Source organism: Perognathus longimembris, chromosome 15 (assembly GCF_023159225.1).
Source record: "Perognathus longimembris pacificus isolate PPM17 chromosome 15, ASM2315922v1, whole genome shotgun sequence".
NCBI classification, from domain to species: domain Eukaryota; kingdom Metazoa; phylum Chordata; class Mammalia; order Rodentia; family Heteromyidae; genus Perognathus; species Perognathus longimembris.
The window spans coordinates 39990072-40006832 of record NC_063175.1 but is presented as its reverse complement, the minus strand read 5'-3'; the positions used below and the strand labels follow the sequence as shown (position 1 = coordinate 40006832).

At 52.9% G+C, this 16761-nt stretch overlaps 1 protein-coding gene across 3 annotated transcripts in view; it reads left to right on the top strand.

The window, feature by feature from the left end:
* Positions 1-3661, top strand: part of Zbtb7c (zinc finger and BTB domain containing 7C) — a 280865-nt gene extending 277204 nt beyond the window's left edge. For all 3 annotated transcript variants that reach the window (XM_048363509.1, XM_048363510.1, XM_048363508.1), the window contains one exon: positions 2900-3661. In XM_048363509.1, the coding sequence (XP_048219466.1) occupies positions 2900-3551 (652 nt within the window). In that variant the 3' untranslated portion in view covers positions 3552-3661. The remainder of the gene's footprint in view (positions 1-2899) is intronic.
* Positions 3662-16761: the final 13100 nt, after the last annotated feature.

Sequence of the window (16761 nt, the reverse complement as noted above, 5' to 3'; positions counted from 1 at the left end):
CAGGTGAGAAGGGGCTGGCCCTAAAGACAACAAAGGTGCCATGGAGGATATACCCTTGGGGAAAAGATGGACAGCTTCTATCGCCTCACAACCCACCTAGGGATGAGCCATGGTGTCACCCGTGTGAGCACAATCACCTGCCAACATATCAAGGGCCCAGTCAGTGTCAGCCAAATGCTGATAGCCCCCTCTTCCTCATCAGATGCCTGCTCTGCCCTCAAGGCCAAGAGCTCAGCTTTCTCTCCTTTATTTTCTTCCCATCTGGCCCTCCCAACAGCTCTGGTAACCTTGGCAAGATCACGTAAGGTCATTAGCAAGGGTGGCAAGAAGAGTCATTTCAGATCACTAGGCCACAGGAAGCCTGAGTGGAAGGGGCTAGGAGACATCTCTTCCAGCCTTTCTAGGGCCAGGTCTCAGGCCCAGGTCTGAATTTTTGCTTTTCACCCAGGGAAGGACTTGTGCATGGCATTGTTGCCAGCAGTGTGATCTCGGAGCGAGGAGAAAGATCGCAGAGCAGGCTTGTGCACGTGGCCTTGACTGGATCCTGAGGCCAGGCGATGGGCTGAGCTGGCAGAGATGGGGATGCAGGGTTACAGGAAGCGCACTGGTGTTGGAACTGGGGAGTTTTGAAACTGGCCCTGCTGGTCATTGGTCAATCAACAAAACGTGACGTATGCAGCTGCTCTACATATGTTCAGTGTTGTACACCGTGCAGAGTACAGAAGAACACTGGAGCTGGGTGCTGGTGGCGCAGGCCTATAATCCTACCTACTCAAGAGGCTGTGATCTGAGGATCACAGTTTCAAGCCAGTCCAGGCAGGAATATCCGAAGGCTTGTCTCCAAAAAAAAAAAAAAAAAAAAAGCTAGAAATGGAAGTGCTAGTCGTACAGCACTTGCCTTGAATGAGAAAGCAAAGGGAAAACACTAAGGCCATGAGTTTAAGTCTCAGTACTAGAAAGAAAAAGAAAGAGCACTGGTCATGGTGGCAGGTACCACCCCACCCCCACCCCCCATGCTACAGAATGTACGGCGCCGAATGGCTGTCGCTGAATGAATGAACACCCAGCTCCTCAGCTCTCATGGGTTGGGGACTTTGGGAAGAGCATCAGAGTGATCATCAGGAAACCCAGGTTCAGAGCTTGCTTGTGTGTCTACCTAGCTGTACCACCTGGGTGACATCTCCTGCCCTCCCTGGGCCTCGATGTTCCAGGTGGAACTGGAGTGGGGGAGAGAAAAGGGGTGATTCCTGAGGCGCCCTGCCCATGTGAGTGCCTGAGCCTGCTACCTGAGGGACAAGGGCACACACAATGGCCCTTACCTGGGAAGAGCATAACTCCAGAAAGTAGGTGTCATCACCTGCCAGGTGAGGACCTAGGGGGTCCAGGCAGGACCACAGTCAATGCAGATAGAGTCCCCTAGGGACTTGGCAGGCGGGGAGAACATTGCTCACTGATATGAACCCTGGGGGGGAGGGGGGCAGAAGATTGGCGAGTGTGGTAGAGTTGGGTCGAGGGTATGCAAACCAGCCAGCTTTAGGTCCCCCTCCCCCTGCCCATCCTGCTGCCCTCCTCCCCAGTGAGCCCGCGTGGGAGGGCTGACTCTCCTCTCTGGTCTCCTGCCACTAACACAGTGTTCACAAGAATGCCCTTCTTTCTCCTGCCTGGCCCCGGGTACTGTTTTGGAAATGAGGGCCAGTGCGACCTCTAGCGACCAGGGGACGCCAAGGCAGCTCCTGCTGTCTTCCGCGGTATGCTGAGCATGGTTTAAATCTGGCCATTTTAGGAAGGACACATCCACTCTGGCCTCAAATTGGTGACTGCAATGATAGGCAGAGACTCCACCCAAGCCTGTGGAGATGGGATTCGCAGCGTCCCAGCTTCTGGTCCTTTGGGGAAAGCTACAGAAGGATGGTGGGAGGACTCCCTGCCACGGGGCCCCCCTCCACCCCAGGCAGATTGAAAAACTCTATAGACTGGATTAGTGAGCTCAGCCCTTAGAACAGCAACCCCAGGAAGTCAGTTTTCCTTTCAAGACCACCAGGAGAGACACAGACTCAGCTCATACAAGCCCAAACTCCCCCCATCAGCTCTGGAAAGTTCAGCCATGTGAGAGCCCTTGCAAAACCTGCCTAAGATTACCCCACAAGCTGGAGATGAGTCTGCAGCTGGAGCAGGGGCCCCTAGACCCTCACAGGAGTCCCACCCAATACCTCGCCTTCCCTCGGAATAATACTCCTAAACCCCGAAGAGCTTCATCCTGGATTAGCTGCATTCCTGTTGCACCTGGCTCTTTTGTAAACCCTGAAATTGTCGGCAGACAAAAAGGGCTCAGGGTAAGAAACCACAGGGTTGGAGACTGGAAGGTGTGCCCCACCTTCTAGAGCTCCCAGATTAGTGCAGCGGACAAATGGCTCTCAACAGCCAGGGCCTGGGGTGAGCCCAGCATGAACCCCCCACCCCACCCCCAGAGGGAAGCCTGTCACCTGGAGAGAGGGTTTGAGATTAGAGTCAGTCCCAGTCCATATACATCAGAAGTTTCTGCACCCCCAGAGAGCCAGGAGGGTCGGAATGCTGACTTGCGGGGTGACTATTTCTCTCCGGAGGCGAGGCAGCCCGCAGTTTGAAGGTTAGGGGTTAGTTACTCTGAGCTTGGGTGTGAAGGAAGGATGGTCTGCCTTGGGGGAGGGGAGGGCAGCCTCGCCCAGCCGCGGTGCCTTCTGCATCTCCCTAATCCAGCAGGAGGCGAGGTGGATCTTAGCTTGCCACCCCCTCCCCGCCAGTCGAAGCGGGACACCCCGGCACTAGGGGAGCCTTAGATTCCGGAGGAAGGTGGAACCAATCGTGATAAGCGGGCTCGGGTTCTCAGCGCCCCGGCTAACGGTCGCCTTCTGCCTTGCAGGCAGGACAAGCTCAAGATCCACATGCGGAAGCACACGGGGGAGCGGCCCTACCTGTGCATCCACTGCAACGCCAAGTTCGTGCACAACTACGACCTCAAGAACCACATGCGCATCCACACGGGCGTGCGCCCCTACCAGTGCGAGTTCTGCTACAAGAGCTTCACGCGCTCCGACCACCTGCACCGCCACATCAAGCGGCAGAGCTGCCGCATGGCCCGGCCCCGGCGTGGGCGCAAGCCGGCCGCCTGGAGGGCCACCAGCCTGCTCTTCGGGCCCGCGGGGCCCCCACCCGACAAGGCGGCCTTCGTGATGCCCCCCGCGCTGGGCGAGGTGGGCGGCCACCTGGGCGGCGCTGCCATGTGCCTCCCGGGCCCCAGCCCCGCCAAGCACTTCCTGGCCGCGCCCAAGGGCGCCCTGAGCCTGCAGGAGCTGGAGCGGCAGTTCGAGGAGACGCAGATGAAGCTGTTCGGGCGTGCGCAGATGGAGGCCGAAAGGAACGCGGGTGGCCTCCTGGCCTTGGCCTTGGCCGAGAACGTGGCCGCCGCGGGGCCCTACTTTCCGCTGCCAGACCCCTGGGCCGCAGGCCTGGCCGGCCTTCCTGGGCTCGCGGGGCTCAACCACGTGGCCTCCTTGTCTGAAGCCAACAACTAGGCTGGCCCTGGTAGATCCCAGTCCTTAGCCCTGGCCCCTGCCCTCCGGGACCCGCTCTGCACCCCCTCCAGTGGGTTTGAACTTTTCTATTTTGCAAACACAAAGGGAAATGAATATATATACATATATGTATACGTATATACATATATGTATATATATTCCGAAATGACGTTTCCCAGGCCTCCCTTTTGCTGGTGTCTGAACTGGCATCTCTTCCCAAAGGGCCTGGAGCTGGCTGAGACCTCTCCCTGCCTGGCACGCAGCGAGCGGCGCTGCCACCGTGGAGGGCCTCACGCTGGGTGCCAAGTGCACCGTGAAGCCGTGGGGGGCGGTGGGGGGCTCTAGGGAAGGGCTGCTTGGCCAGTGGGCTGGTCAGATGGAGCAAGAATGAGGCTGGGCCTGAGCACATACCTTGGTTGACCGCATGATGTTTGGGGGGTGCGGGGAATCCCTCCCAACACAGCTCTTAAGGGTCTTTTGCTGGTCTCCAGAGGCCCTGAGGTCCTTAGGACGGTGCTCAAATGCCACATAGAAAGACATACCCGATGGACAAGGAGGCCTCGTGGAGCCAGGAGCCAGGCTATTTGGAGTCTGGACCCATTTTTAACTTGCTGATCCTGTGATCTTGGACAGGTCAAGTCTCTGTGCCTCTGTGTCCCCCCTTCTGTGAAAGGAGATGGTGGTTTAGGTTCCCCTCACCCCCCCCCACTTCACCTCCTCACATATTCACAACCTATCCCTCCAAAGAGGAGCCTTAGAGAGTAGTGACTCCGCACCTCTAAAATCTCTGGGGAACAGTTGATCCTACCGGACTTCATTTGATCACCTCCACACAAATTAGCAAAGATGAGAAATGTGGCCAACTTAGAAAAGGATGACAGAGGGACAGGCAGAGCTCCAAATGCCACCTGCCCCCCCCCCCCGGGAGGCCTAGTCAGCCTTTGCCCAGTGCTCATGCACCCTCTCCAGGCTCTGGGGTCAGCCTGGACAGGGGCTGTCAGTTTTAACACCTGGCACCTGTGTCCATTCCCAGTTCTAGAAATGCAGACATGGCCTAATCACCCAGAGGCTTCTCACACTGGCTCTCTCAAGTCGTCAGCTTTGCTGGTGACTGTCCTCTTGGCTGTGTTTGAGCAAAGCACCCCCTTCCTGCCTGGTCCAGCACCAAGGCTAGGGTATTTGGCTCCCTTTCTTTTGACAAAAGGGCTGGGCATGGAATGGGGGGAGGGGAGACTTTGGGGTCTGAAAGGCTCTGAGAATTGAGATGTCACATGATCTTCTGGTTCTATGGTTGGTGACAGATTCTGGGAAAGAAGAGAGATTCTCTGGCTTCTCCCTGGCAACTCTTCCTTTCCATCCCACCTTCCTACTGACTTTGCTTTGCTTTCTCAGTAGCCCAAAGAGGTGTGTACATCTGCCTGGATGGCCCAGAAATGGGAATCCTGACCTCCCAGCTGCGGGCACAAGAGACTTGGTTCTTCCTATCGCCTTGGCTTTTTCCTGAGCAAAAAATGAAAACAAAAAGGCCAGAGAAGACCACAGACTCTGCCCCTCTAGTAGCTCTCCAGAAGAGACTCCCTGCCTCTTCACTCCAGCCAGGAGACACCTGTTCTCAGTGGTCATCTGCCTGGGCAACTGCCTCTCCTATCCCTGTCCCCATTTCAGACTTCACTTTGGGGACCCATCAGTGAACAGACTCATATTCTCCATCAGTCAAGGGACTGGGGCTGAACCACACAGAAAATGAACTACGTGGAATCGTGGTGTTGGGCTTTTGTTTTTCTTTTGTAAAGGTAATGACTTCTTATAAACTCAATTTTTCAGATGACTGGTTAGTTCTTTTGGTTTCTTTTTGGCTGCAGTTTAGAGCTGTGCATTGTAAAATATCCAAAGATATCAAGTACTGTATGATCATGAACTTGAAGCAAGTGGGCTGGCGGGAGGGGGAGGGGAGGTTGTGTTTTGTTTGGTTTTGATTTTTTTTTCTGGATGTTTCTGATTTCCCTGTCTGTCTATAGGAGAACTTCGGGATTTTTTTTTCTATTTATAACTCTTTTTATGTGATCACTCTATGTAACATGACACTCAGCAAAGTTTGCCTTAGTGATTCAAGGGACAATCTTTCATAACTTTGGTCGCACGCTGCATCCTACTGAGAGACTCTCAGCTAATTTTTCTGGCCTATTTATTAAACAGTATTAATTGACTCAATGAAATGACATTGAACATTGCACTTCTGTGAGATACCACTACTGGAAGTTCACAGCACAGTAAAAGATTTAGGCTATTGGGTGTCATATACTTTAAAATAATGTCAAAGGCAGGACACCTTTAGCAAGCACAAAGGTTTGATCCCGATTTAATCATTTAAAGGAGAATAGGGTTGTCTTCTTGTTCATTTGGTTTTATTTTTTGAGACAAGGTCTGCTAAGTAAGCCAGCTAGCCTCAAAATCTCTATCTTCCTGCCTCAGGCAACACCTAGAGTGAAGGATGGTGTTTTGAGTGAAAATGAGTTCTATTTGCCTGGTGCCCTGCTTTAGATTGATTTCCACATTTCTGTTATTTAAGGTGTCTGTTGGTGTTGTGTGGTGAAGAGACCAGAGCTCAATTCTTTTCCTTTTCCTTTTTTTCCTTTATTTATTTATTTATCTTGGTGCCTGTACTGGGGCTTAAACTCAGAGCCTGAGCACTGTCTCTTAGCTTTTTTGTTCCCAAGGACGGTGCTCCACCACTTGAGCCACAGCTTTTTGCCAACTAGTTGGGGCTGGGAGTCTCATAGACTTTCCTTCCCCCCATTGGCTCCCAACCAGGATCTTTAGCTCTCAGCCTCTGAGGATTCCCAGCTAGGATTGAAGGGGGAAGCCACAGGCCCTGGCTCAGAAGTCAATTCTCACTAACCTCTTACATTGCAGCTTTGTGAGGCTCTCTTTGATTCTAAGCTTTCAAGTATCTGGAAGCCTGTGTACGTGTGTGTGTGTGTGTGTGTGCAAGTACAGCCTGTGGGTGTGATTGCATGATAGGGGGATAGTCCTGAGTTGCTGACCGATGCCACTTAGCCAGTTCTCCCCATTCCCTGGAAGTCTCCAGTGGCCTGCACCGGGCATAGCGGTGGTGGTGGTACTGACCTTACCACCATTTTGGCGCTGGCCTCCTTCCCCCCAATCCCTGACGTGGAGCTGGGCTTCTCTTCCTTTAATCATCTGAGCCTCTTTCAGACTGCCCGGCCTCTCAGGGTAGATTAAGTCCTTGGCCTGCATTTTGGGGATAGGCAGGGGCTCACCAAGAGCCCCATTTTTCATTTTTACCCCTTTCTTGCTGTGGTAAAACCTTTATCTGCAGCAGCAATTCTTAGTACAAGGAAAAGAACAGATCTAGGGTTTGAATCCAGCTCCTCTGAGCTGTGTGTACTCAGACTAGTTACTTGCCCACTCTGGTCCTCCCCTTCCTTCGAAGAACTTCCCTCACATTCTCCACTCAGCGTCTCAGCCTTTGAGACATTTGAGCATTTGAGGGCCTGTCCAGGAGACAGACAGGGGTCTAGAGTGTAAGGAAGCAGTCTGAGGCAGCCTCTCCTTAGGGGAAGGCTCTGTGAAATGGTCCCTGTGGTTCTAAGATATCTTAGACCTGCAGAGACACCAATGTCCTGAGACGGATTATGGACTCAGAGATGTTGGTGACAGTGACCCTCCCCCTTCCGATTACTAATCTTCCCCCCATGTCCTCCTTCAAGTTGCTCCCAGTGTCCTCTCTACCCCTGGTGGAATGAGGCCCTGGCTCTTAGATTCTTGGTCCTTGAAGAGGCCGTGGCCAGAGTAGCAGATGTGAAAGTGGCTCTCTGGCTCCCCCTGCTGACCGTTGCCATCCCTGCTCCCCGCTCAGGGTAGCAGCACAATAACGGGTGAGCGCCTTCAAACGAGGGTGGCTCCTTTGGGGAGCGGGCCTGCAAGTGCCCCAGTGAGCAGTCACCTCCCCCAGTCTGTTCTCAAGGAGGGGCCGGGAGGCGCGGGAAGCAGCCGCCAACTTGTCTCCTTCTTCTGGGGTTAGAAGGATGGCGACTGAGTCACAGGGTTTTCCTACATGAATGGAAGGAGGGAGACAGTGCACCTTGTCTTGCCTTGCCTTTCCTGGACACACTGTGGGCGGGAAGTGAGAGGACCTGGCACGGTGGTGTCCTGCAGTGGCACCCCAAAACTGAGTCCAGAAAGGCTCTGACAAACAAGAGCAAAACATCTCCAATGTGTCCGTAGAAACCTGGAAACGCACTGCATCTTCAGTCAGACACACACACACACACACACACACACACACACACACACACACACACACACTGGTCAGACAAAAGATGCACTCGCTGATGTCATCTCTCCTTGTAACAATAGGAGACCCACAAGGCCATTTTCCTTACATCTCCCTGCTGGAATATTTATAACACATGCTCGATCTTCATGGTTCCTCTACTTACGGGTGAACTCTGACCCTGGCAGCAGCAACAACAAAACTGGTAGGTTTCTGCAATGAGGGAAGGAGAGGGAGTGAGTCAGGCCCTTTGTCTGGGTTCCTCGAAGATGGAATGGATGGAGCTCCAGCCATCTGACGCCATGAGTGGCCTCTGCCCCCTCAGAAGCTGTCCTCTGGTTTAGCCTTCACATTCATGTATCAGTCATCCAACACCAGCTTAGGTAGAAAAGGCATTTATAAAAGGAGAGTTCATCTCTCACGGGGAAAGCCAGGCTTGCAGGACCATCACGACCAGTTGTGCAGGTTGCACACTGTACACTATCAGCACATCTAAGGGGGTGGCCACCTGCACAGAGTTGTGTATTTGGTATACAATAGATCGCTGCATGGTAACAATCTCCCAGCAGAGGGCAGTAAAGGGTCTTGCAGGGCTGCCCTGCTCTACTTGGGAAGAGCCGGCCCCCTCGCCAGCCTGAACCGCACAGCGAGTTCGTATGTGGACTTCTTTGGTACTCTTGCCCAGGCCTTGCCAGTGTTGGAGGAGAACTGAGATTCGCACGGCCCGGGTGGCTAGGTGAGTTCTGTGGAAGGAGGAAACTCTCGGGCTGTGTGTGAGGGGGTGCGTGTAATGCCATTGCTCCCCAGGAAGTTGCTGACACTTTATGGAAGAAATGGGGACCAGCCAGAAGTCATCAGCCCCCTCTTCCCCTCATCCCCACCCTACCGGGCCTCCCTTCTTCACCTTTCTACATCTCTAGAAGATTCCATTCCATTCCAGGCCATGTTCAGGCATAAGGAGACACCTCGTTTTGAGTCATCTCAACCATGTAGCCCAGTCTAATATGAAAGCCATCTCTCTCAGCTCCCCACAACCTGCTCCTTCTTGCAGTTCAGGCCGGCAGCAGGCCCAGGCATGAGCAGCAGAGCCAGGAGCCGGGCTGTGTCCACTCTGCGCTCAGCCCTCCAGTGCACACCAGTCGTTCTCTGTGGAGGAGGAGGGTAGCAGAGAGGAGGGAGGGATGCAGAAGGGCAAGGCCATACCTACCAGTGCAATGCCCTCTGGTGACCAGCTATGCTTACCTCTGACCCTTCAGTGTCCCCTCTGACTGCGTGACCCACACACCTAGGCTGTCCCTACAAACCAGCCTAGACCGGATGGAAATGACACCCGCAGAGGTGGCCAGAGCTCCTCCTCCTGGCCCTGCCTGAAGGTGCCAGGCCTGTGCTGAGCCACTCTATGCGAAGGGAGGATGACGGAGAGCTCATACCTCACAGGACAGGTTTCTGCAGGCTCCGTGGATGATTTGCAGGACATCGAGACACCCTGACCTTTCAAATTCCTCTCCCTGGGGCAAGCCTGAAGAGTCTGGTGGAATTTAATTAGAGCCTCCAAGTTGACTTTATTTGGACATCAAAGCCAAGTGTCTCTGTGATCTTTGTAGTGAGACACGGTCTGCGCCATTCTGCATGGCATGCCGGGGCTTGTGGGGGCCATCTGGCCTCCTCCCGTGCCACCAGGCCAGGCTTGGCATACAAGGAAGGGACAGCAACTCAGTGGAGAGGAGACATAAAGGAACTTCAGCTCAGCAGCCAGCCAAGGTGTCAGAGCCAGCCTCAGAAAACAGGCCATGATAGGGAAAAGAATGGGGAAGGGACACTTGCAAAACTAGCCCCAGCTGCCACTGTGAGTTAGGTTTCATCTCAACATCCCAGGGAAAATCAACCAAGGACCAAGGGCAGGGGCAAGTCCCCCATCTGTAGCTGCCAAGAGGTGGACGAGAATGTCCCCAGGCCTGTTAACATCTACCACACATGATGATCCCTTCCCATAGAAGGGTAACAGCATGAGAGCCATGCAGGGGCAAATGTCAAGCACATCTGCTTGCGCAAAGGCGCCCATTTGTTCCTGTAAGAAAGAAATGCAGGCCCCAGTCACCCCTGTCATCCTAGCTACTCAGGGGGCTGAAATGTGGGGATTGTGGTTTGAAGCCAGCAGGAAAGTTATAAGACTTCGCTCTAACTAAGCAGGATGTGCATTGTTCTTAGCTGTGACTTACATACTGCTGAGAATGACTTCACTCTGGGACCAAAATAACCCCTGGAAACGCCTGTCGTGCCATTTTACCAAACAATTCACACAGATTTGTTTCCACTTTTGTCTTTCCTATATGGTGTGTGTGTTTCCTAAATATTCCTTTCCCCCATACCACACACACACACACACACACACACACACACACAATGTGCACGTACACATACCAGGGTTATCTTACATTGCCTGTGATCAGTGTAAATAGCCTTCTTGCTCATGAGTGTGGTCCTAACTGAAGACCCAGAACATTCTCCGTGAACGTGTCTTTGGCACACATGTACAGCAGAATGAGATTTGACTGGAATGCCAGGCACCAGATTCTCGGTGTTTTCTGAGGTGAGTGAGCATCCCCAATGGGAAGGAAGCAAAGCGGGGTGGGGAGCTAATGGAAAGGGCCTTTGCAGTGGACATTGGAGGCGCCCAAGTGGATCCGTGGGTCTGGTTCCAAGGTTTTTCTGAAGAAAATTTCCATTCCCATGGAAGCACTGCGGGCAAGGGAGGGAGGGGTCCGGGCCTGTGAGCCTGGCCAGTGACTACTCATCCCAAGATTCTGCAGACAGCATTATTAGCAATTAACACACACACAGCTCAAGCCTGCAATCCTAACTACTTAGGAGGCTGAGATCTGAGGATCATGGTTCAAAACCAGCTGGGGTAGAACAGTCTGTGAGCTGCTTCAATTAACCAGCAAAAAGCTGAAAGTAGGGGGGTGGGGATATGGCCTAGTGGCAAGAGCGCTTGCCTCATATACTTGAAGCCCTGGGTTCGATTCCCCAGCACCACATATACAGAAAATGGCCAGAAGTGGCGCTGTGACTCAAGTGGCAGAGTGCTAGCCTTGAGCAAAGAGAAGCCAGGGACAGTGCTCAGGCCCTGAGTTCAAGGCCCAGGACTGGCAAAACAAAACAAAACAAAGCTGAAAGTAGAGTTGTGGCTCAAGTAGTTGAGTACTCGAGTACTGCCTTGAGCAAAAAATAAAAGCCCAGTGCCTGAGTCCAAGTCCAGCCCAGGAACAAAAAAACAAACCCACAAAAGTATACAAATGATAAAGTAATAAACATAAGATCCATCCACTGACTTTCATACTGTTCGAAACCAGAAATACTCCATTATAAATGGGGTTTTTTTTTGGGGGGAGGGGGGTTGTTAGTTTTGTTGGTGGTACCACAGCATGAACTCGGGGCCTGGAGCTCTCTCGCTTCCTTGCTTGTTCGGCATGCTACCATTTAGACCATGCATCCAGGCCAGCATTTTGCTGGCTACTTTGTAGATGGAATCTCGTGGATTTTTCTGTCCCTGGGAGAACCATGATTTGAACCCTGTCCCTCCAGGTCTCAACCCCCTGAGCAGCTAGGATTACAGATGTGAGCCACCTAAGGGTGCTAGAGATGGGGGTACAGACAATCTGTTCTCGCTACTCTTGAAATAATTCAAAAAATAAAGTTCGTTAATCTTAAAAAGAAAAAAAAAAAGACCAAGCAGGTGGGGGGGGGGCACTCTGTGTCTATGTACCGATGTCCAGTAGAGTGAGCAGAAATCTCCCCCCCACCCCCCCGCGGGGAAAAAGAGCGGATCGATGCGGGTCGCGGCCGCGCAGGCGGGCGGGGATGTGCGGGAGCGCCGGCGGGAGCGGCGGGCCCGCGGGTCTGACTGGCGGCAGGGTGTCAGGAAGGAGACCCCCGAATCCTCGCTCCGAAAGCCGGGAGGACGAGAAGAGCCAGAGGTGGGAAGCGCGCGGCCGCGGACCCCAGCGCCCCCGCGTGGCCGCCGCGCGCAGTGCAACCGCAGGAAACAAAGCCAGCCCCGCCCACGGGGTGGGGCCGGCGAGCCCGGAGTTACGCTCGCCCCCCGAGGGAAGGCGCCGGTGCTGGTAGCTGAGCTGCTGGGGAGGATCGGCAAGGGGACCGGCGGCGCCGAGGCCCCAGCCCCCGGGTCCCCCCTCGTGGAGATGCGGCTCCAGGCCAGACCACGCGGCCGTGAGCAGGAGCCAGGGTTCATGCATCCCACCGTCGTGCACACCCCCATGGCCTTCCCGCGCTCTGCTGAGTCCCCTGGCCCTGTGCTCAGAGGCCGCCCTTGCTCACCAACACCTGCCTTAGCACAGGGGAAGAAACGCCATCTCCTTAGGAAAGCAAACCCAGAGCCTCCGGCCTTGCGGAGGCGAGGAGACTGGCTCAGACAGCCCGCTCGGCCTACTGGGGACCAAGGATGCTGGGAGGGAACCGATGCAGACGCTTGTGAGGCTAAGCCCCCTGCCCTTGCACGGGCCTGTGGACTCAGCTTCGGGACCATGTCTGCTTTCCCCACAGCAGGTCCTTTCCCCACCAACCCCCCCATCCCCGTCCACCTCCAGAGGCCAGTACCAATAACGAAAAATCCAGAAGCTCCTTGGGAACCCTTGCTCCCTCCTCCCGTCCCCCCGCCCCCAATCGGACACCAGCAGGGTGGCCATGGAGACTTCAGGGGGACAGTCATTTCTCCCAGAGGACACACACTCTGCCAGCGCCCCCCCCCCCCCATCAACCGGAAGGGGTGTGAACTTTCCACTGAGTCTTAGACCAAGGGGTTTCTTCCCTCAGCCTGCCCTGTGCTCGAAGTTTTCATCCAAGATGCCATCCGTGCACTCAACCTGGGTAAGACCCTCGGAGACTACACCCCACCTGCTCCCAATCTGGCCAGTGGTTTTCCTCCTGCTAGAAGGACCCACCACCCCTGCTCCCCCAGCCCCAGGCCTCCAGCATAGCCTCTTCTTCTGCTTCTTCAAAATTCCTGCCCACTCAGGGTGGGCTTTGCTAATGACCCATCTACAGCAGGTTATGAACTGTTGATTAAATATAGGGCCTTGGGGTCCTGTGCATCCCTGCTGTGGACTTTTAGACATCAAGCTTTGTGTTAGAAAGTTACCTCCCTCTGGACAAGATTTCTCAGATAAATCCATCTTGATTTTTGTACTCTAGACCAGTGCAAATATTTCTTATAAATGGCCAGATAAGAAATATTTCAGGGGCTGGGGATATAGCCTAGTGGCAAGAGTGCCTGCCTCGGATACACGAGGCCCTAGGTTCGATTCCCCAGGTTCGATTCCCCAGCACCACATATACAGAAAACGGCCAGAAGCGGCGCTGTGGCTCAAGTGGCAGAGTGCTAGCCTTGAGCGGGAAGAAGCCAGGGACAGTGCTCAGGCCCTGAGTCCAAGGCCCAGGACTGGCCAAAAAAAAAAAAAAAAAAAAAAAAGAAAAGAAAAAAAAGAAATATTTCAGGGGCTGGGAATATGGCCTAGTGGTAGAGTGCTTGCCTCCCATACACAAAGCCCTAGGTTCGATCCCTCAGCACCACATATATAGAGAAAAAGCCAGAAGTGGTGCTGTGGCTCAAGTGGCAGAGTGCTAGCCTTGAGCAAAAAGAAGCCAGTGACAGTGTTCAGGCCCTGAGTCTAAGCCCCAGGACTGACTATATATATATATATATATATATATATATATATATGAAACATGAAGTCTCTTGTACAACTGGTCGACCCTGCTTTGTAGGGAAAGCTGTCAAAGATACTATGTACATGAGTGGGCATGGCTGTGTGCCAATAAAACTATTTATAAAGCCAAGCAGCCAACTCAATGCAAAGGAGGGTTTAGATGGCTAAGCCCTGTCTTAGACCTAAACTTTGTATCTTTGCATCACAATAGAACAGATAAGTAGGAAACATCTAAATGACAAGACCAAATAAAGTCTCTTCGGTGGTTGGCTCTGAGTCCAGTTTCCTTACCATCTAAAGTGGGGGCATTCATGAATATAGCCAATGACAGAGATCACGGCACACACCCTATTCTATAGGCTTCTGAGGTGGGCTGCAACTAGCTGTGAGAGTTTCATGCTTATAAATTTCTCTATGTTAACCAGGCACTAGTAATCCTAGCTACTTAGGAGGTTGAGATCTGAGGATCGAGGTTCAAAGCCAGTCTGGGAAGGAAAGTCTACTAGATTTTTTATCTCCAATTAATCACCCAAAAGTCAGAAATGGATATGTGGTTCAAATGGTAGGTACCATCTTGAAGAGAAAGCTAAGGGACAGTGCCAGTCCCAGAGTTCAAGCCCCAGTACCAGCAACAAGTAAATAAATAAATAGCTCTGTGTGAATTTGAGGATCATTTGAGGGCTCAGCCATACAGGGAAGAGAACAACATGTCCCAGTGGGATGAGCTGGTGGCTTGAGAACGTTATCACCTGGCGTCACGCATTCTTTGAAACACCAGCCTGACTCTTCTTCAGCCTTCATGCCTCTATTTCCTCATTCTACTCCTTCACCTCTTGCTGTGCCCACAGGCTGCAGGCAGAGCCTGTTGCCAGAGCTGGAGCTGAAGTGAGCACAGCCGTATTCCTTCCGATGGGACTAACCATGGGCTCTGGACAGAGCTACCTCCTTCCCATCTTGAACACTGATGTGACTCCATCCTACCATACCACCTGGCTCCCAGAGTGCTAGGGGAGCTGGGCTGCCTCTGTACCATTCCCGCTTGGTGTCACAATCCAGTTCAGTGCTTCCAAACATTCTGTTGGCACCAGTGTTTGTGAGAAGCTGCCTGGCTCGGCACCCTCCCTATCCCAGGGGCAGGCCCCTTGAAGCTGCAGGCTGCAGGCTTCAGGCTACTTGGGCTTACGGGCATCGCTCCAGTGGCTTCTGTGTCATTTCCTGGTGACCTTCAAGGAGCAGAGGTTGTTAGGTGGGGCAGACTTTTAAAGGCTCAGCCTTCCTTGTGACCCAATGGTGGCATTTGAAGGCTGGGGTTAGCTATCTCCCCCTGGAACTCTTGGTTTTGCCTCTATACCCAGAGAACCCTGCATTCTCAAATGATTAACAGCCTCACTTCTGAGCCAACATGTTCATTGTACAGTTGAGGAAACTAAGACTTAGAGGAGGGAGTGACAGCCCTGCCAGGGAACAGCTCAGGTCCCAGGCTTGGGTCTCCCCCCGGCCCAGCCCAGCAGCAAGCTTCTCACATCAATAGGGGTGACTGTATTTGTTGATTTCCTTTGCCTCCCTGCCCTGTCCTGCCCCTCCCCTCCCTTCCCCTGCCCTGCCCCACTCTCTATTTCTACAGAACAGCTGTTAGGTCCTCTGAAAGGGGGCTCAAGGCTGTCTGAGGAGCCTTGGCAGTCCAGCTACCCAGCATGAGAGCTGAGGAGGTTAGGTCAGGATGAGCTGCCTTCCCAGCCAGGGCCTGCTCGCTCTGCCTCTCGAGGAGCCAGCAGTCTATGTCAGCTACCCTGGGGAGCCAGCAGGGGTCATCCTCCAGGGCCTGGGCACAATGACCTCATCAGGCATTTCCAGCTTTCATGATCTGCCAACAAGACCATCAAGTGACGCCATCAAGTGACACGGGGACCCTGGCGGAACTCTCAGCCTGTTCTCCGGGGTGGGGAATGATCTCACCCCCACTGGAATGCTACTGCCCTTCACACACTCCTGGCCAAGCCATGGGATGACAAGGCCCAGGCTGGGGCACAGAACAGGGCCAGGGGAGTAAAATGGCCCAGAATCAGAGACAAAGTCAACAGGTACATTGATGCCACCACAAAGGTCAAAAGGCCAGAAATTGGAGCTGGACATCAGAGGGCTCAACCCTAGAGCAGAGAGGGACTTCATGTGTGTTAAGCCATGTGAGACCAATGGGACAGGGGCTGCACTGGTCTTTGTCTTAGGGTCCCTAAACCAATCCCTCCCCTCCCCCCTCCAGCTACTCTGTGCTTGCATCCCTTGGCTCAAGGATCTCACTCCCCCAGCGTTCTTCCCCGCACTCATGTGACACACACATTTGTGTGTGCATCCAGGGACATAGCTCTTACTCTGAGTTCAAATCCTAGGTAGAACGCTTGACAATGGAATGGCCTTGGACTGAAGTGCTAGAAGAAAAAGAAGAGACGGGGAGAAGGAGCAAATAGCTAATTCCTAGTGAGTGCTATGTATACATCTGTCGGCTGCCCTATCCTCAGCTGAGCAGCGGGTGCTGTCCATCCCCTGCTACAGACAGGGAACTTCAGCTGAATCAAATCATCCAAGCAACAGCCATGGAGTTATTTGTCTGACCCCCTTCTATGTGCCTGCCCACACCTTCCCATCTGGGGACGACAATGAGTGAAACCCTAGTTTTTCACTCATTACTTACATTAACTTCCTGGTATTCACCATTAAATGAGTTTAGAAAAAAAGAAACTGGAATAAACAAATGGCTAGCAGCAAAAATATAGATATTGAATAAAGATTGAATACATTTTGATGGATAAATCTAGAAGTAATAGGATCACCTTTCTGAGCCACAGTTTCCCTGTCTGCAAAGTAACAGATAGAAAACAAAAAAAACAAAAAACAAAAAACATCGTCTAGGTTCCTGCTAAGTCTAAAATGCAGTCATTTTGTCAAAGGACCACATTTTCAATATCAAGGAGGCCTGACCATGTATATGCACACCCATGCATAAAACATGAGAGGGGCAACCATTTGGGCTAAGCCCCCATTTATTCACTCCTGCCAGACAGCTTGAAGGGAAACTCTCAGAAAAGATTAGCAATTTGAAGCAAACAACTGTGAAATCCTGGGAGAGCCAGATGCACTTAATCCAGGGCTGGTTATTAGATCACTTCTGATTCATCTCTCTTGTCTGGTC